This window comes from Ornithorhynchus anatinus, chromosome X5, assembly GCF_004115215.2.
Source record: "Ornithorhynchus anatinus isolate Pmale09 chromosome X5, mOrnAna1.pri.v4, whole genome shotgun sequence".
Classification (NCBI taxonomy): domain Eukaryota; kingdom Metazoa; phylum Chordata; class Mammalia; order Monotremata; family Ornithorhynchidae; genus Ornithorhynchus; species Ornithorhynchus anatinus.
Genome location: NC_041753.1, coordinates 13,257,915 through 13,273,115, shown reverse-complemented (window position 1 = coordinate 13,273,115; position 15,201 = coordinate 13,257,915). Strand labels below are relative to the sequence as shown.

The 15,201-nt window shown below is 50.0% G+C and overlaps 1 protein-coding gene across 3 annotated transcripts in view; it reads right to left on the bottom strand.

Moving 5' to 3' along the window:
- Nucleotides 1-15,201, bottom strand: part of FBXO10 (F-box protein 10) — a 105,843-nt gene that overhangs the window by 51,065 nt on the left and 39,577 nt on the right. For all 3 annotated transcript variants that reach the window (XM_029055710.2, XM_029055708.2, XM_029055711.2), the window contains 2 exons: nucleotides 11,389-12,237; nucleotides 132-281 (listed from right to left, as the gene is read on the bottom strand). In XM_029055710.2, coding sequence (XP_028911543.1) covers nucleotides 132-281; nucleotides 11,389-12,237 — 999 coding nt within the window. The remainder of the gene's footprint in view (nucleotides 1-131; nucleotides 282-11,388; nucleotides 12,238-15,201) is intronic.

Sequence of the window (15,201 nt, the reverse complement as noted above, 5' to 3'; positions counted from 1 at the left end):
GCACGCTACAGAAATAATTTTCAAACAACCTTTCTGGAAATGTCACTGAGTTTCTAACATGCTTTTGGGCAGAAAAGACCACAAGAAGGAATATCTGGAAGAGGAAGTTGAATTTTCAAAGGGATAACTACCAGTATTAGGGGGTTGGCTCCTTTCCGTATATCCACGCCAGCCTCAGAGTTAGAGTAAATGTTGTTGTCCGCAATCAAGCCTCCTGCCTCCAGGCGCAAAAATATTCCTGACGCTTTGCAGTGGCATATGTCATTCTTTAGCATGATAATCTACACAGGAAGGAGAAAACATTCTTTATTTGCCAGTTTCAGAACACCAAAAACAAGTACGTTGGCAGGAATTGCATCTGTTTACCCGCACCCTTGGGCACAGCACAGGCCTGTCGTGCCGGTCCCCTCTGGGTTTAGTATCCGAACCCGTAATCCGTTCCGTTCCTTGGGAAGGTACTCACCTTACCGACTGCTTTCCAACTCCCTGACAATTGGAGGAGGAAAGTGGAATCAACCTTTCGGGCTCTTTAGTCCATTTCAATTTAGAGAAAAACACCTGACGTGGACTGCTAGGAACACGATGAGTTGTCCCGAGACCATTTCCCACTACTTCTCTCCGTTCCGGAAAAGCCGGGTTCAGCCGTTGCTACAATCGCTCCTGGGATGAATTAGGAAGCCTCAACTGTGACCCACGATTTGGGGGCACCCTTTACTCTTTCCGAGTACAGAATTCCCGGTACTGCTCGGAACTGTGGCCCAGTTTGGTGGCACCCTTTACTCTTTCCGAGTAAAGAATTCCCGGTACTCCTCAGCTGTGTCTGTGCACCGAGCCCACATCATGGACTTGCCTCCAGGATTTGCAGGCCTCCCACTTGGGCCCACGCTTTTTCTTGATTAAAAACCATTGGAAGGGGTTAAAACTGCGCAACAAGGAAGGGCCTGTTTACAGCAGTGTGCATTCACTCTTCTCAGATGATTCAATAGAAAAATCACTCATTATTTTTCAATTACCCTACGTCCCTTAGTCCGCACAGTAATTCCCTGGAGGAAGGGAAACCATTCTAAACTGTCACAATGACCAAATTACTAGCCGTTTCTTCTCATTTTCGAGTGACATATTTCATCTCACACTAGGACATTACGAAACTTAACTGGTAGTTTTCGCCCTGTTCAATCTTCTCTTCCTTTCATTTTCTTTATGGCGGTTGCTGGCTCACTTCCTCTGAGGAGCAGCCCTGGGCTTTAAGACCACGGTTCAGCTAAATGCCTTTGCTGTATTTAAGAAATGTTCCCAAGAGTTGAAACTCAGCTCTTGCTAGGATATTCTTGGGATCTTAATCGTTATTTGCGAATTCCTTCCTGGATTTTATCTGCCTCCCCAAAATGTGATGCCCAAATTAAAAGAGAATTAGCAAGTCGATAAGCTATAAAAATGCAGCAGGGGAGTCATACCATCCTACGGAGTATATGCCTTCTCAAGAAAATGAAATAATATTGAATCTCCAACAATTAGACTTGGGCATGCTAATGAGACATTTGATTCCGTCCTGGTTTTGATCAGATAGTACTGCAGTGTCAATCCACCAGTCTGAATAGCACGAAGATTCGTATTAATAACAACTGTTGTATTTGTTAAATGCTCACTATGTGCCAATCACCGCGCTAAGCACTGGGGTGGGAGAAACAGGTGTGGACTGGACACGGTCCCTGACCTGCAGGAGTTTCACCGTCTTAGTAGGAGGGAGAACAGGAATTTCATCCCCATTTTAGAGACGAGGAAACTGAGTCCCAGATCAGTTGAGTGACTTGCCCGAGGTCACACAGCAGGCAAGTGTCAGAGCTGGGGTTAGAACCCGGGTCCTCTGACTCCCCGGCCGGGCTCTTTCCACTAGGCCATGCTGCTCCTCTACCCAAATCCATCTGTGGAGGAAGCACAGTCATCCTGGCCTTTTCTCACCGGGCAGTTTTGGGATGCCGAAGGCCACCTGGGAATGTACTGCTATTCAAATGCACTGGAGGAGAAGAGCTGATCTTTGACCCTGGGGGATGCTTTTTCGCTCAATATGCACCCTTGTACTCCAGTTTTACTGCTGTGCAAGTTTGTTCCGAAAGACTTCGTGAATTGCTCCCAGATGGGAGCGTTGCTCTGGATAAGTGGCAACATCTTTTTTTTTTACTACCAAGCCAGATTTTATTTGAGGCTAAATCAAGGGTGGACAATTAGTTGGACCCTTGGACCCACAAATTGAAAGTGGCAGCAGGTCTGTGGACAGTGTGTTTCGGGGGGCGGGGGGAAGAGGGCGGAAAAGGGGAGTATTGAATTCCATAAGAACAGAGGAAGCTCCTTCTTAACCCCAAGGGGGTCCCAGACTCTATCAGTAGGTTTACTCCGTGCCACGGGCCTTGGGATGGCAGGGTGCTGGACGACCATTAGCAGCACCCACAGCTGGACCAGAGCAAGACAGGAGCCACCGCGGGCAGAAGCGGATGGCTCAGGGCCAGTCCAAATCTGGATTAAATCACTTGGTGGGCCAAATTCGACATGCGACTAAATCTTGCTTACTCGACAAGAACCAACGTCCTGTTTCCATTTACTCAGTCGCAATTTAAGCAAATGGAGTCCAAGAAGGATGTGGAAAACCCCCCCAGAAAACCTTGTCTGGTATGAGAACAAGACAGCATCGACAGACAAAATAATTCACTTTGTAAACCAATAACTTGAAGATAGGCATTACTCAATGACCACATTAGTGTATTTAAGCAAAAAAGCAGTTAAATATCCATGCTGCTATGGTATCTAATTCTTTCCAGTCAAGTAAACTGTTAAACCATGTCTGATTAGTGCCAGGAAATAATCTACAAATTGCTTTGCATATTCTTGCTTTAATAAACAACATCTATCAGAAGAAAATTAAATTACATTTCCTTCACTAGCTCATTGCAAAGGTGATTCATTCAAGCCTTTAATTAAATGATGAGCGAAGCAGCCAAGATGTCTCTTTCCCTTTCTCCACAGTCATTTACCATTGCCTTGGTGCTGAGGTTAAACACCTATTAGAATGCAAAGCCTATCCACAAGTCAGCCCAGGACAGAGCTATTACCATAATGTCGATGAACATAGGGAAAGACAGAGCAACTGAGTAAAAGAGGAAGAAACCTACAGTTGTGTACTCGTGCTATCTGTGAATTCCTAGGGTCTAGACTCCAAAAAAAAATAAACATGCAGTCTCCCGCGTCCCCCTGGTAGCCATCCAGTCTAGCCTGGCAAGGGGATCCTGAGTTGGAGCCCAAGAGAGTGGCCTTAACCGGCTTACAACGGACGTGTAGCACTTCTCACTCCAATTATGCCAATTATGTACGGAACTGACTTTGGCTTTGTGCAAAAACTCTGTTCTGAAGGGGAGGGAGGGGTCTTGGAGGTAGAGTACAGAGAGTAGTCTCAATCAGTCGTATTTATTGAGCGCTTACTGTGGGCAGAGTACACTTTACTAAGTGGTTGGGAGAGTACAATATAACAAAGTTGGTGGACATGTTCCCTGCCCGCAAGGAGCTTACGGTCTTGGGGGGTGGGGGGAGGGGGAAGAAAAGACATTAATCTAAATAAATTACGGATGCGTACGGAAGTACTGTGAGGCAGAGGGTAGGGCGGATGAAGGATGCAAATCCCAGGGCAAGGACGACACAGAAGGGAGTAGGAGAATGCCAGCAATCCATTGGGAACAGCAGGGAGCTGCCAAGAAGTTGGGCAAGGTTAGTTTCCAGAGTTTAATACCTGACACTGCCAACTCTTTCCTTAAGCACATAAAACGCCACGTTGGATCTCGTCCAGCCCCAAATTCTGTCTCAGACAGGAGCTGGTGGCTATGGGGAGGTGGGGACGCAGGAAGGTACGGAGGAAGGGCAGGACTCCACTTTGGATATCTGGTGAAACCCCGTGGTTGCTCCCTATCACCCATCCTCGCGGTTAGGGGGAGGGGGTGCCTTCTAATAGCCCTACTTCCCCACCCCCAGTAGCCTGACTCGCCCATCTGTCTCAGATTCAGGGTCTCAAGGACATAGGAACACACCCTTGGGAATCACAGGGAGGAGAGCAACCTCCCTCGATCCCCCCTCCCTCCTTTGTACATTCGTTTCGGACATATGCCTGCTTCGAAGAGAACATCACTGCCCGGGTGGGTAAGCGGCCAGAGGGAGGGGCATTTTATAAGCAAAGCTCTAGCAGCATCCTTTATTCACATTCAAAACTCGCTGTCCAAGCACGGGGCAGGTGGGCTGCGCTTACCAGAAGACGGATTGTTAAGCGAAGGCCAGGATTTACCCTAGAGAGACGCTGACACGTCTTCCCCATGATTTTCCCGGGTCAGAGTCTTTGTTCCAGCGGTTCTAGCGGTCAGACTTTAGTAGTCAGTTTTCCCAGCTGCTCTGCTCCCTCTTAACGTGGCTCTTTAAGCCACTCAGAGTGTCAGACGGGGGGGCGGAGCGAGGGGCGGCCACAGGGATAGCGGGATCACTGGTACCGGGTTACCTTTACCCTGCCCAAACGGCCGTACAGCCATAAGAGTGAGGCCATCTTGAGGACTAGGGCTGGGCCCGGGGTAATAACAATAGTAATAATAATAATAATAATGTTGGTATTTGTTAAGCGCTTACTATGTGCAGAGCACTGTTCTAAGCGCTGGGGTAGATACAGGGTCATCAGGTCGACCCACGTGAGGCTCCCGGTCTTCATCCCCATTTTCCAGATGAGATAACTGAGGCACAGAGAAGTGAAGTGACTTGCCCGCAGTCACCCAGCTGACAAGTGGCAGAGTCGGGATTCAAACCCGTGACCTCTAGGGAAGCACTGCTCTCACTCTCTCACCATCCTGGCCGAAGACAATCCATTCTTCCCCCACGAGTCAACCTTGCTGTCTCTGGCCAGAATGAAAGACTTGAATTTACCAACCTGTAGCTCCTTTCTTCAAACACTCAAAAGACCTCCTAGGTTGTTTTAGTTGTACTTGCGGCATTTCAGTGAAGGCAATACAGGGTAAGGATTATTGCCCCCTGAGTGGGCAACACAGAGAGGCGGGGGACAGGCCCATGGTCAGTGGCCCCGTGGCCTGGATCTGGAACTCAGATCAGGGCCCGATTTACCACGGAGGCCAAGTAGGCCACTGTCCAGGATGCTGTTTGGCTAGGGGCGCTTCTCTTCTCTTTCTAACTTCTGCTTCCCACCTTGCAATTCAACTGCCTCACACGCGATTATTACTATTTTCGCTACTAATTATTACGGCATCCGTTAAGGGCTTACTATGCATCAAGCACTGTTCTAAGCGCTGGGGTGGATACAAGATGATCAGGTTGGACACGGTCAGTCCTTGTCCCACCTGGGGCTCACAGTCTAAGTAGGAGGGAGGAGAACTGAATTCCCATTTTACAGTCGAGGAAACTGAGGTACCGAGAAATGGCTTGCCCAAAGTCCCGCGGCAAGCAAATAACGATGGTATCTGTTAAGCGCTTACCATGTGCCGAGCGCCGTTCTAAGCGCTGGGATAGATACAAAGGTTATCAGGTTGCCCCCCGTGGGGCTCACAGTCTTTACCTCCATTGTACAGATGAGGGAATTGAGGCACAGAGAAGTGAAATGACTTGCCCCAAGTCACACAGCTGACAAGTGGAGGGGCCGGGACTGGAATCCACGACCTCTGACTCCCAAGCCCGGGCTCTTTCCACTAAGCCATGCGAGCCAGAATTAGAACCCATGTCCTCTGACCCCCAGGCCTGTGCTCTTTCCGCTAGGCCAAGCTGCTTCTCACTGGGTGCTCAAAATGTCTTGAGCCGGCCCTGACCCAGGTCCTTTCTAAAGATAAAGTCCCAGGGCGAGTCACTGAAGCACCCCTTCACTGTGCTCCAGCTCAGTTTATTTACTTAGATGAAACCACGTCCTAAGGGAACACAGTTTAACAGCCCCAAACAGGCTCAGGAGTCTGTTTCCAATTTTTACTTGGTTTGGCAGGATACAGGGTTCAGATTCTCCCCCCCTCCCTCCCCCCCCGCAACTCAGATTCTCCCCTTCTCCCAGATTTGGGGCCTAGGGAGAAAAGAGCACGGAGAAGGGAGAACGTGTCATACGCACCTGGGATCCCTACAGGCGAGAAATCATGTCACCCCTTCCTGAGACCACTGGAAGAGTGTCAGAGCAGTTTGGAAGGCGGAAACTCCATGTGAAAACAAAAATATAAGTCTGTTTCAAAGAGGCATCACACAACTGACCCACAAATACTCTAATGTGCAGATGGAAGTTTTCTACTCCTTCAGGCCCCTCTGGCAGGTCCCCTGCTGCGTCCCTTTCTGATTCGGAGCACAGGGAGGAATTTCTGTTCAAAAATTCAGTTTTTTATGGCATTGAGACAGACCCCCCTAGGACGATTTCAATCCAAAACGTTTAGTGGCTGGAGAGCATGCCCAAGTATCGTGTATACCCATCGGGGATTCTGATTTTGATCTAAAGCCTTCGGCTCCAGACGGAGTGGAAGGACAGCCTCCAAAGAGGAAGCACGGGTGAATCGGAGAGGAGGCATCTGACCTAAGCGGAGCGGGGTCTGCGGCTTTTCGATAAGGCGAAAGGGAGCCAGAGTTTATTAAAAAAAAACCCTCAAAGAATCCATCCATTACACAATGCTCCTGGGGGGGGGAAGAATATGTTCTTGGAGCTGCACTATGACATGGCCTAATCCTTATTCCATTCGTTCGCAATTAAAATCAAGCTGGTGAAGTAGAAAACGAACAGGAACTACTTCTCGCTAAGGCTCGACAGCAGCACAGTCTAGAAGAGCCAAAGAAGGGCGCTTGATACTAATTCCAGTTCTGGGTAAAGGCAGCTCAGCAGCTCACATGGGAAATGGAATACATCAAGAGCTTTTGGAACTCTTTGGCAAATTACTCTCCTTCTCTTGCTCTGTCATTCTGGCAACGAAGAGGGAGGGCTTGAGATTTCACAGGCCTATTTCCAACCCAATCGGCCCCAAGGCCACCTCAAGTAATAAGCGATGATTATGATGAGTGACGACGATGGTGAACAGGAGGAGGAGAGTGAAGTACTGTACTGATTAATGGCTGGGCTGCTCCAGGGAAGGGGGAAAAAAAAGGAGAGAAGGGGCTGTCAGCCACTGTCGTGCTATGACCCTGGGTAACCTCCCAACTAGGGAACCGGTAACGGCCTTCAACGGCTGCAGAAGGGTCTTTCAAATTTACCATCAACTGGTGGAAAAGTGACATTTCAATGACAAAAATGACATTTCCCTGCTCCGGGGGAGGGGAAAAAAAGGAGAGAGTGGGCTGTCAGCCATTACCGTGCTACGACCCCGGGTGACCTCCCAAGTTACAGAACCGGTAAACGGCCTTCAACGGCCGCAGAAGGGTCTATCGGGTTTACCATCAACTGGCAGAAAAATGACATTTCGACAAGTCAGGGGTCCCCCCCATTTTTTTTTTTCTACCAAGGAACCCACTGGCAGCTCACATTTTCTCAGAGCCCCCTCTCAATCCTTTTATATATTTCACCTGGTCCTGTAAGTCCCTTCGCTGAGGATTGAGGCAAGACGTGACTGAGATACAGAGGAGTGAGGAACTTGAAGTCCCACTCGGGGAAACTCAGATTTAAGTTCCTTTAAGTCTGTAAGAAGGGCTTTCATTTAAAAAAAAAACCCAACAGCAACAACAATCTATCGTATTCATTTTTTTTTTTTTCAAATGGGCTTACTCGGCCCTTCTTTAAAACGCATCTATGATTGAATTAATGAATGACAGTGGCTTAACCTTAGAAGATTCGCCTGCTGAGGAAAGGCTTCCAGACTAGAAAAGACCTAAGTTCTTTCGTGAACTCACATCACGTTACACGAACGACGGCAAGTCAGCTTATGAAACGAAGCAACTGTGGTCATTTCTTCATTCGCTTTTTATAAGCTTTGACTGTATCTCTAGGCAAACAGCTACAACTATTCTAATGGCACAAACCATTTCACACACAACCCATACAGAGATCAAGGGAATATATGAGGAAGATGGATTTTATATATATATATATATAAAATAAAATATATATATTATATATATATATATACACCTGAGGAGCGAAGCAGATTTAGGGAGCCGAAAGGAGAGAAAAGGCTAAGAAAAATAGCCTGCAAGAAAACTGGACATCAATTAAAAACCCTGATGATATTGGTCTCTTCTGCTACTCACAGAATACTCTTTAAGTGTCCTGTGATTCAGAGCCACTCGAGCACCAAAAATCCAAATACTTGTGGTCTGTCTGACGTCCTCCAAGGCCTGTTTTCTTCCCTGGCCAAGTATGTTCATCCTGTTTCCCTCAGTTGCTAAGACAAGGTAAAAGATGCTCCTATAGGCCCGAAACCAGAGACTTCTTTGTAGCAAGCGGAGAAAAGAAGGGTCTGAGGTGGGAAAGTCGATCCTCAAGTGTCACACCCATGCTGTATGATGCTTCATTTGCTTAGGTTATTCTGGGATAACGCGCGCTCGCTGCCAGAACTAAGTGCTATAAGCTGAAAATTCTTAATAGTAAGCTAATGTCTTGTTTTCCCCCATCTTGAGGGTTTTTTTTTTTAACTTCTTTCCACTAAAGGAAAGAAGATTTGTGAATTAATGGCTTGGGACAAATGGATGAGGGCCACAGTGATAAAAATGCAGATGTAATCGCATCTGAGAAGAGCAGCTATATAGTGAACGGTAAATGACGCCTTCATAATATTAATTCCCCCGCGTAACTGAGCCAGTCACTTGAACAGCAGCCTTGTGCTGCACGGCCAATACTCTATTTCATGCCACTCTCCTTGAGGCTTTATCGCTAAGACCCTGAAGGTGCTGATCAAACTTCATTTCGTCCCGACTCAAAGAACCAATCCTGGGAAAACTACAGTCCGACCAATGGTAAAGAGAGTTTTGGGGGGGATTTTTTGGTCTTGGCAAGGTTCCAGCGACAGCGTGGTGAACTTCACTTCCCCACAAAGAACCTTGGGCTTGGCGGTTCGCGTCAGCAGTCCGTGCCCGCCTGCTATTATGATAAGTCTTGTTCCCCTTCCCGTGGCTCCTTGAAAGCTCCTTATGACTTCCTGTCCCCCTTCCCACACTCTCAAACCCGCCCTCCACCCCCACCCCCGACCACCCCCGTGTCTTTTTTCCCCCCCTCTCTGTCTCTGCAGGGACAATCACACAGATTGGGATAGCCCGGGGAAAAGGCGATGGTACACTCTTCCCAGATCTCCTCCCCAATCAGGTCCACCCCATCGCCACAGCTTGGGCGGTCTCGGGAGGCAGGGGCTGTAAGCCAGGGAAGGGGCAGAGAGTGGCAACACATAGGTTAAAAAAGAAAGCCACAGAGGCAGGATACCAGCGTGAGGCAAGGGCGGGAAGGAGAGCCCAAGCCAACCGCATGGGCAGGGAGAGAAAATGGCCTAGAGGGAGGGGGAAGGGGGAGGAGGAAAGGAAGCCTTGGAGAGCTCTCGAGGAGTCAAAGAGAGGGCGGGGTGAGGGGTGGAGTGGGCCTTACCGTTTGACAGAACGGAACAGCGTGTCCAGTGCGCTCTGTCGGACGGAAAGTGAAGCAAATTTCACTGTACTGTTGCATAAGCCTTGTCAAAGGTTACCAACTCGTGCAGCGAGCTTCTTTTCCTATGTAGCTCTGAGGCTATTCTTGTTGGAAGACAAGACGGCGAGAGGGATAAAATGGCCCTAGGACATTTATCTGTTGAAAATGAACCGATCGATGTTAGGGTGACGAGAATTCACAATAACCATCGAGATCCCGGTCTGAACTCTAGAGAGCTGAACGGCTACGCCACCGTAACAGCTTGACAAGTCAGCTGTCCGTGAATTGACCACGAGCTGCTAACAGCCCGATATCTGGAGGTGGGAGCCCAGAGCCAGGTCGAATGTAGGGGGCTGTCCTGACTGGCTGTGTAAGGGGTGAAATGGAGACACTGGTCGAGATCAGTACCGCTCCCTCGGGGGAGGGGGTCGGAGAAGAGACCAGTACACCGGAACGGAGTGGGTTCAACCATCGGCGTCCACCCATCCAGCCGTCTGAGCCATTCATTCACAGACTCGCTTTCCTATACTGCGGCTGGCATGGACGTGGCCGCTCCGTTCATTCAATCGTATTTATTGAGCACTGTGTGCAGAGCACCGTACTAAGCGCTTAATAGATCCACTAGGTTACCACCTCACAGATTCCACAGAGGGGAAGGGGGAAAGGGGAGAGAAGAAGGGAGGAGGGGCAGAGACAGAGAGGTTAAGGTAGAAGGTGGAAGGGTGGCGGGGAAGAAAACAGAGAAAAGGAGGAAAGAGGAGGCCAAAGACCAATCCAGGACCCAATCTGCCTGCTGCACAACTCTTTCCTAGTGCTAAAACTGAGCAAGGAGAGACGAGCAAGGGGAGACAAAAATGGGAAAGGCCAGGCCCGAGGAGGGTCAAAAAAAGCCCTGTGCTCACTCAATCTGGGTTCCACAACCTAAACTGGCAGGATTTTTTTTTTAAGGCTCCTCTGAGATTGTCCGGGGCGGGGGGGGGGGGGGCCCAAACCTGCTCTGATCCGGAGTAACTCCAGAAGCTGCGGTCTGCTCCAAGAACCGCCTGGAGTCCAAGCTGACACCTCCTCAGAAGGGAAGGGGGGAACCGGGAGGAAGGGTCAGATCCCCCACGGTCGGCCTTGGAGCAGAGCAGACCGAGAACGGGTTGGAAACCCTCTGTCCTAAGCTAGCCACTGGGGCAGCTCAGAGGGAGGGCGGGAGGCCTTGTTTAGGGCATCAGAAATGCACCTTTTCTGGCTCCCCCAACGGTCTACGTGGAGATGGGGGATGGCCACGGTGACACTGAGGATATTTTCAGATACCCGTGACCGGTTATTTCCAGGACCGGTCTACGCTACTTCCTGGCCCGTTCTTCAGAGCCGACGGAAAAGGGGCCTGTCGTGAGCCAGAGAGAGAAGAACGGAGGGGTAGATGATGAGCGTGAAACCCGGCGGACGACAAGGACGGCAAGCAGAGCAAACGCCAGTGAAAAAGAAAAGACATCAACAAGCCTAGCAACGCGGTCGCACTCCCGCTCCTTGAGGGCAGGGGTGGCGCCTACTAATTCTCGTGACTCTCGCAAGAGCTCCGTTCAGCGCTCCGTACCCCCGCTGGGTGCTCGATCGATACTGCCGATCGACAGGAGACGCCGACTACCCTTGGGCGGTATCTCCTACATCTCTGACTCTCCGGGCTATCAGAAATGCATCCGGAAAGGTAGACGAACAATTACATCAGGCTCAGAAAACTCTTCCGCGTCAGCCTAAGTGATTCGACTGCCGCCGAGGATTCGCATTTTATCCGCCTCTCACAGCACCTTGCTATTCTGTATGCACCGGACTGCATAGGTCAAGTCCCTGAAGATGCTCGCTTCGATCTTGGCTTGGCCCTGAGAGCAGACGAAGACTCCCCCCTTGCCGTCCCTGAAAAGGCACTTCTGGATGAGGCATCCTTGCAGGGAACTGGCAAGGGACTGGGCTTCCTTATCCCTCTGCAATTCCTGCTGCAGAGTCTTCAACTCCAGGTCACTCTGGAGGGCAAGCAGCCCGTCGGTCGGCGGCCGGCACAGGAGGGACTCGGCCAGCATGTAGCTCAGACCGTGAGCTTGGTAGGACGACACCTTACACGCTGCCTGGTCATCGTCCTCATTCTCACTGCTAGCGCTCAGTTCGTCTTCGCTGTAGTCCGAGGTCTCCCTTTCCCCATCCTTGAGGTTCCCAATGGCCTCGCTCTGCTTCTCCTCCCCGGCCTTCTCACGCGGCTCCGGGGATTTTGAAGTGGGGAGGAAACTGCTTTGGCCTTCCCCGATGACGATCTCGCAGGTCCTCAGGTTTCCAGGGGGTGGGGGTGCCAGGACTTCCCGGCCTGAGGTGTCACACAATGCCGGGTTTTGCGGATCTAATAACACGGAGCGGGACTTGGCCAGTCCCACCAGGTGCTTCCAGGCCCAGTTTCTGTCGGCGGATGGATGCCCCTCAACTGTCACCGAGGCAATTTCGCTCCCAACGAACTCGCAGTTTTCCAGGACCCCGAGGGCCACTCTGTGGAAACTGATGCAGGCTTGATTAAAGGTGCAAAATTTAACCTGGCAGGTCCCCGGGGCATGAATCTGTAACTGTCCGTTCTCAAAGTTGCAGTTATCGAACTGGACGTGGCCTGATGAGGTCTGGAAAAGAAAAGTGGGAAAATTAGGAAAGTGGACAGTTAAGGCGATCGGAGAGCCTTGCTTTTCCCACCTTTCCTCTGGAAAGGATGTTTCCCTCCGAGAAGAGGGCAAGGCATCGTCATCGTCATCACTGGCATCTACTGCGTTCTTACTGTGTGCAGAGCACTGTACTAAGCGCCTGGAAGAGTACAACAGAGCAGGTAGACACGTTCCCAGCCCACGACGAGCCACACGCTCCACAGTTGCTAATAATGATAATAATAATGATGTTGGTATTTGTTAAGCGCTTACTATGTGCCGAGCACTGTTCTAAGCGCCGGGGGAGGTACAGGATAATCGGGTTCTCCCACGTGCGGCTCACAGTTTGAATCCCCATTTTACAGATGAGGTAACTGAGGCACCGAGAAGTCAAGTGACCTGCCCAAAGTCACCCAGCTGACAGGTGGCGGAGCCGGGATTAGAACCCTTGATAACTCCCAAGTACCAACTCTCTGCCAATTTAGGCACCTCTGCCTGGTCTAGATAATGCTCCTCAAAAAATCCTATCAATTGGTCACTCCCCTATTTACAGTTCTCACCCATTAAAAAAATTGGATCATTCTTCTTCTTCTTCTTGGGTTCTAATCCCGGCTCTGACATTTGCCTGTTGGGTGACCCCAGGCAGGTCACGAAACTGCTCTGTGCCTCACTTTCCTCATCTGTAAAATGGGGATGAAATCCCTGTTCTCCCTCACTTAGACTGGGAGTCCCGCGGTGCAAATAAGGCTGGAATAAATCAGTACACCGGAAGTTGTGAAAATACCGAGTGTTCAGAGCGGGCAGGATGGTGGCAATTAAAACCCTACTGATCAGACATTTCAACCTTCTCCTAAATAAACTGAGGACACACGGAGGCTCAGTCCTAAGAACCAGACAAAGAAAACTTGATACGAACTCCCTCAATAAACAAGTACAGGTACTGATAACATGTTTCTATGACCTTAAGGGCTAAGCAGATGGGGTTTTTTTTTATGAGCAACTGAACAGTTTTCCTATTCTATTTCTATTACATATTCCTATTTCTATTTCCTATAACACGAAGAACTCCCCATGCTGTAGCAGCATGGCCTAGTGGATATACCACCGGTCTGGGAGTCAGAGGCCCTGGGTTCTAATCCCGACTCTGCCGCTAACCTGCTGCGTGACCTTGGGCAAGTCACTTACCTTCTCTGGGTCTCAGTTTCCTCACCTGTAGAATGGGAATTCGAAACCTGTTCTCCCTCCAATTTAGGCTGTGAGCCTGATGATAAACAGGGACCGTGTCCAAACCTGACCAACTTGTACCTACCCCAGCACTTAGAACAGTGCTGGACACATAGTAAGCGCTTAGCAAACGTCAGTATTATTATTACTACGGAAAACTGGTGGCGTAGTACGCCCGCCTTGACTGGCGCTGTGCGTGTATACACACAACTATTTCTTCTGACGTCTCACCATGCTCTCTCCAGACAGGCACTGTCAGAAGAATGTTCCCTAATTCTCCAACAGCACATTCTCTCCAAAACGCAGAGTGAAAACAAAGGTTAAGGAAGAACTGACAGTTCTGTAATGCAAATGACGTTATCGGTGTTTAAACTGATACAGCGAATTGACCCCATCAAATAGATTTTCTCTCGTTTGATCTTGGCGAGGTCTATATCCATCAAGAAAAAGGTAGTGAAACTCACCAGTGCCCGCCTCACTCCTATGAGTTAAAACTTTCCCATTCTCATCTGTCGCTCTCGGTGTAAATTTAGCTTATGTCTGTGGCAGATGATTCTGATCCCCCCTTTTTTTTTTTTTTTTTTTTTTACGGTACTTAAGCGCTTACTCTGCGCCAGACACTCTACTAAGCTCCGGGGTAATGCACAAGCTAGTCAGGTTGGACACAATCCACGTCCCTCACGGGGCTCACAACCTTAATCCCCGTTATACGGATGAGGTAACTGGGGCACAGAGAAGTAAAGTGACTTGGCCAAGGTCACACAGCAGACAAGGGGTGGAATCGGGATTAGAACCCAGGTCTTTCTGACTTCCAGGCCCCTACTCTACCTACCAGGACGAGCTGCCAGCTGCTTCGTGAAGGGGCTTAACAAATCGGGTGGCTTCCTAGCAAACTCATGGAAGGGGTTTGGCCCTTCTGACTGCCGCTGAGGACGGTAGGATTGGTTCAAGTAGCATTCCTCCTGAACGGCCCAGAGCAACTCGCACCACGAGTACCGTGACCACCCACGGCTCTTCACTCATCAGGAGCGTGTGCTGACATCCGGGGAGAGGCTCAGTGAAATGCGGCTCTCCTCACGTTGGTTTTGTCCGTATGGCCCAAGCATCACCGATGTCATGTGCGTGTGAGACGCTCTATCTTTCACTAAATATGTCTTCCGCCCCAAGATGTGCCCCACCTTTGGCAGATCCACCCACAGAAAGACCGCTACAGCCTCAGACCAAACCAACTTTGTTCCCCACCGTTCTCCTTTATTCCCGGTCAGCCCGTTCACCCTCTCCAGCCCCGTTATCCATTTGCATTCTCATAGCCCGCCTTGAGTTCAGGCCAAGTTTCCCCACTCCTCAGGAACCTTCGGTAGCTGCCCGTTAACCTTAGCCTCAGACAGAATCCCCTCAGCGTCGGCTTTAGAGCACTCAATCCCCTTGCCCCCCTCCTATCTCACCTCGCTACTCTCTTACTACAACCCAGCCCTCGCACTTCGTTCCCCTAAGGCAAACCTACTCCCTGTACCTAGATCTCTCTCACCTCAGCGCCTACTGCTTGCCCACATGCTGCCTCTGGCCTGGAACGCCCTCCCTCTTCATCTCCGACAGACACTCTCCCCGCTTCGAAGCCTTACTGAAGGCGCAGCTCCTCCAACAGGCCTTCCCTAAGCCCTCCTTTCCCCTTCCCCTTCTGTGTAGCCTTGACTTGCTCCCTGTATTCATCCCCCCTCCCGG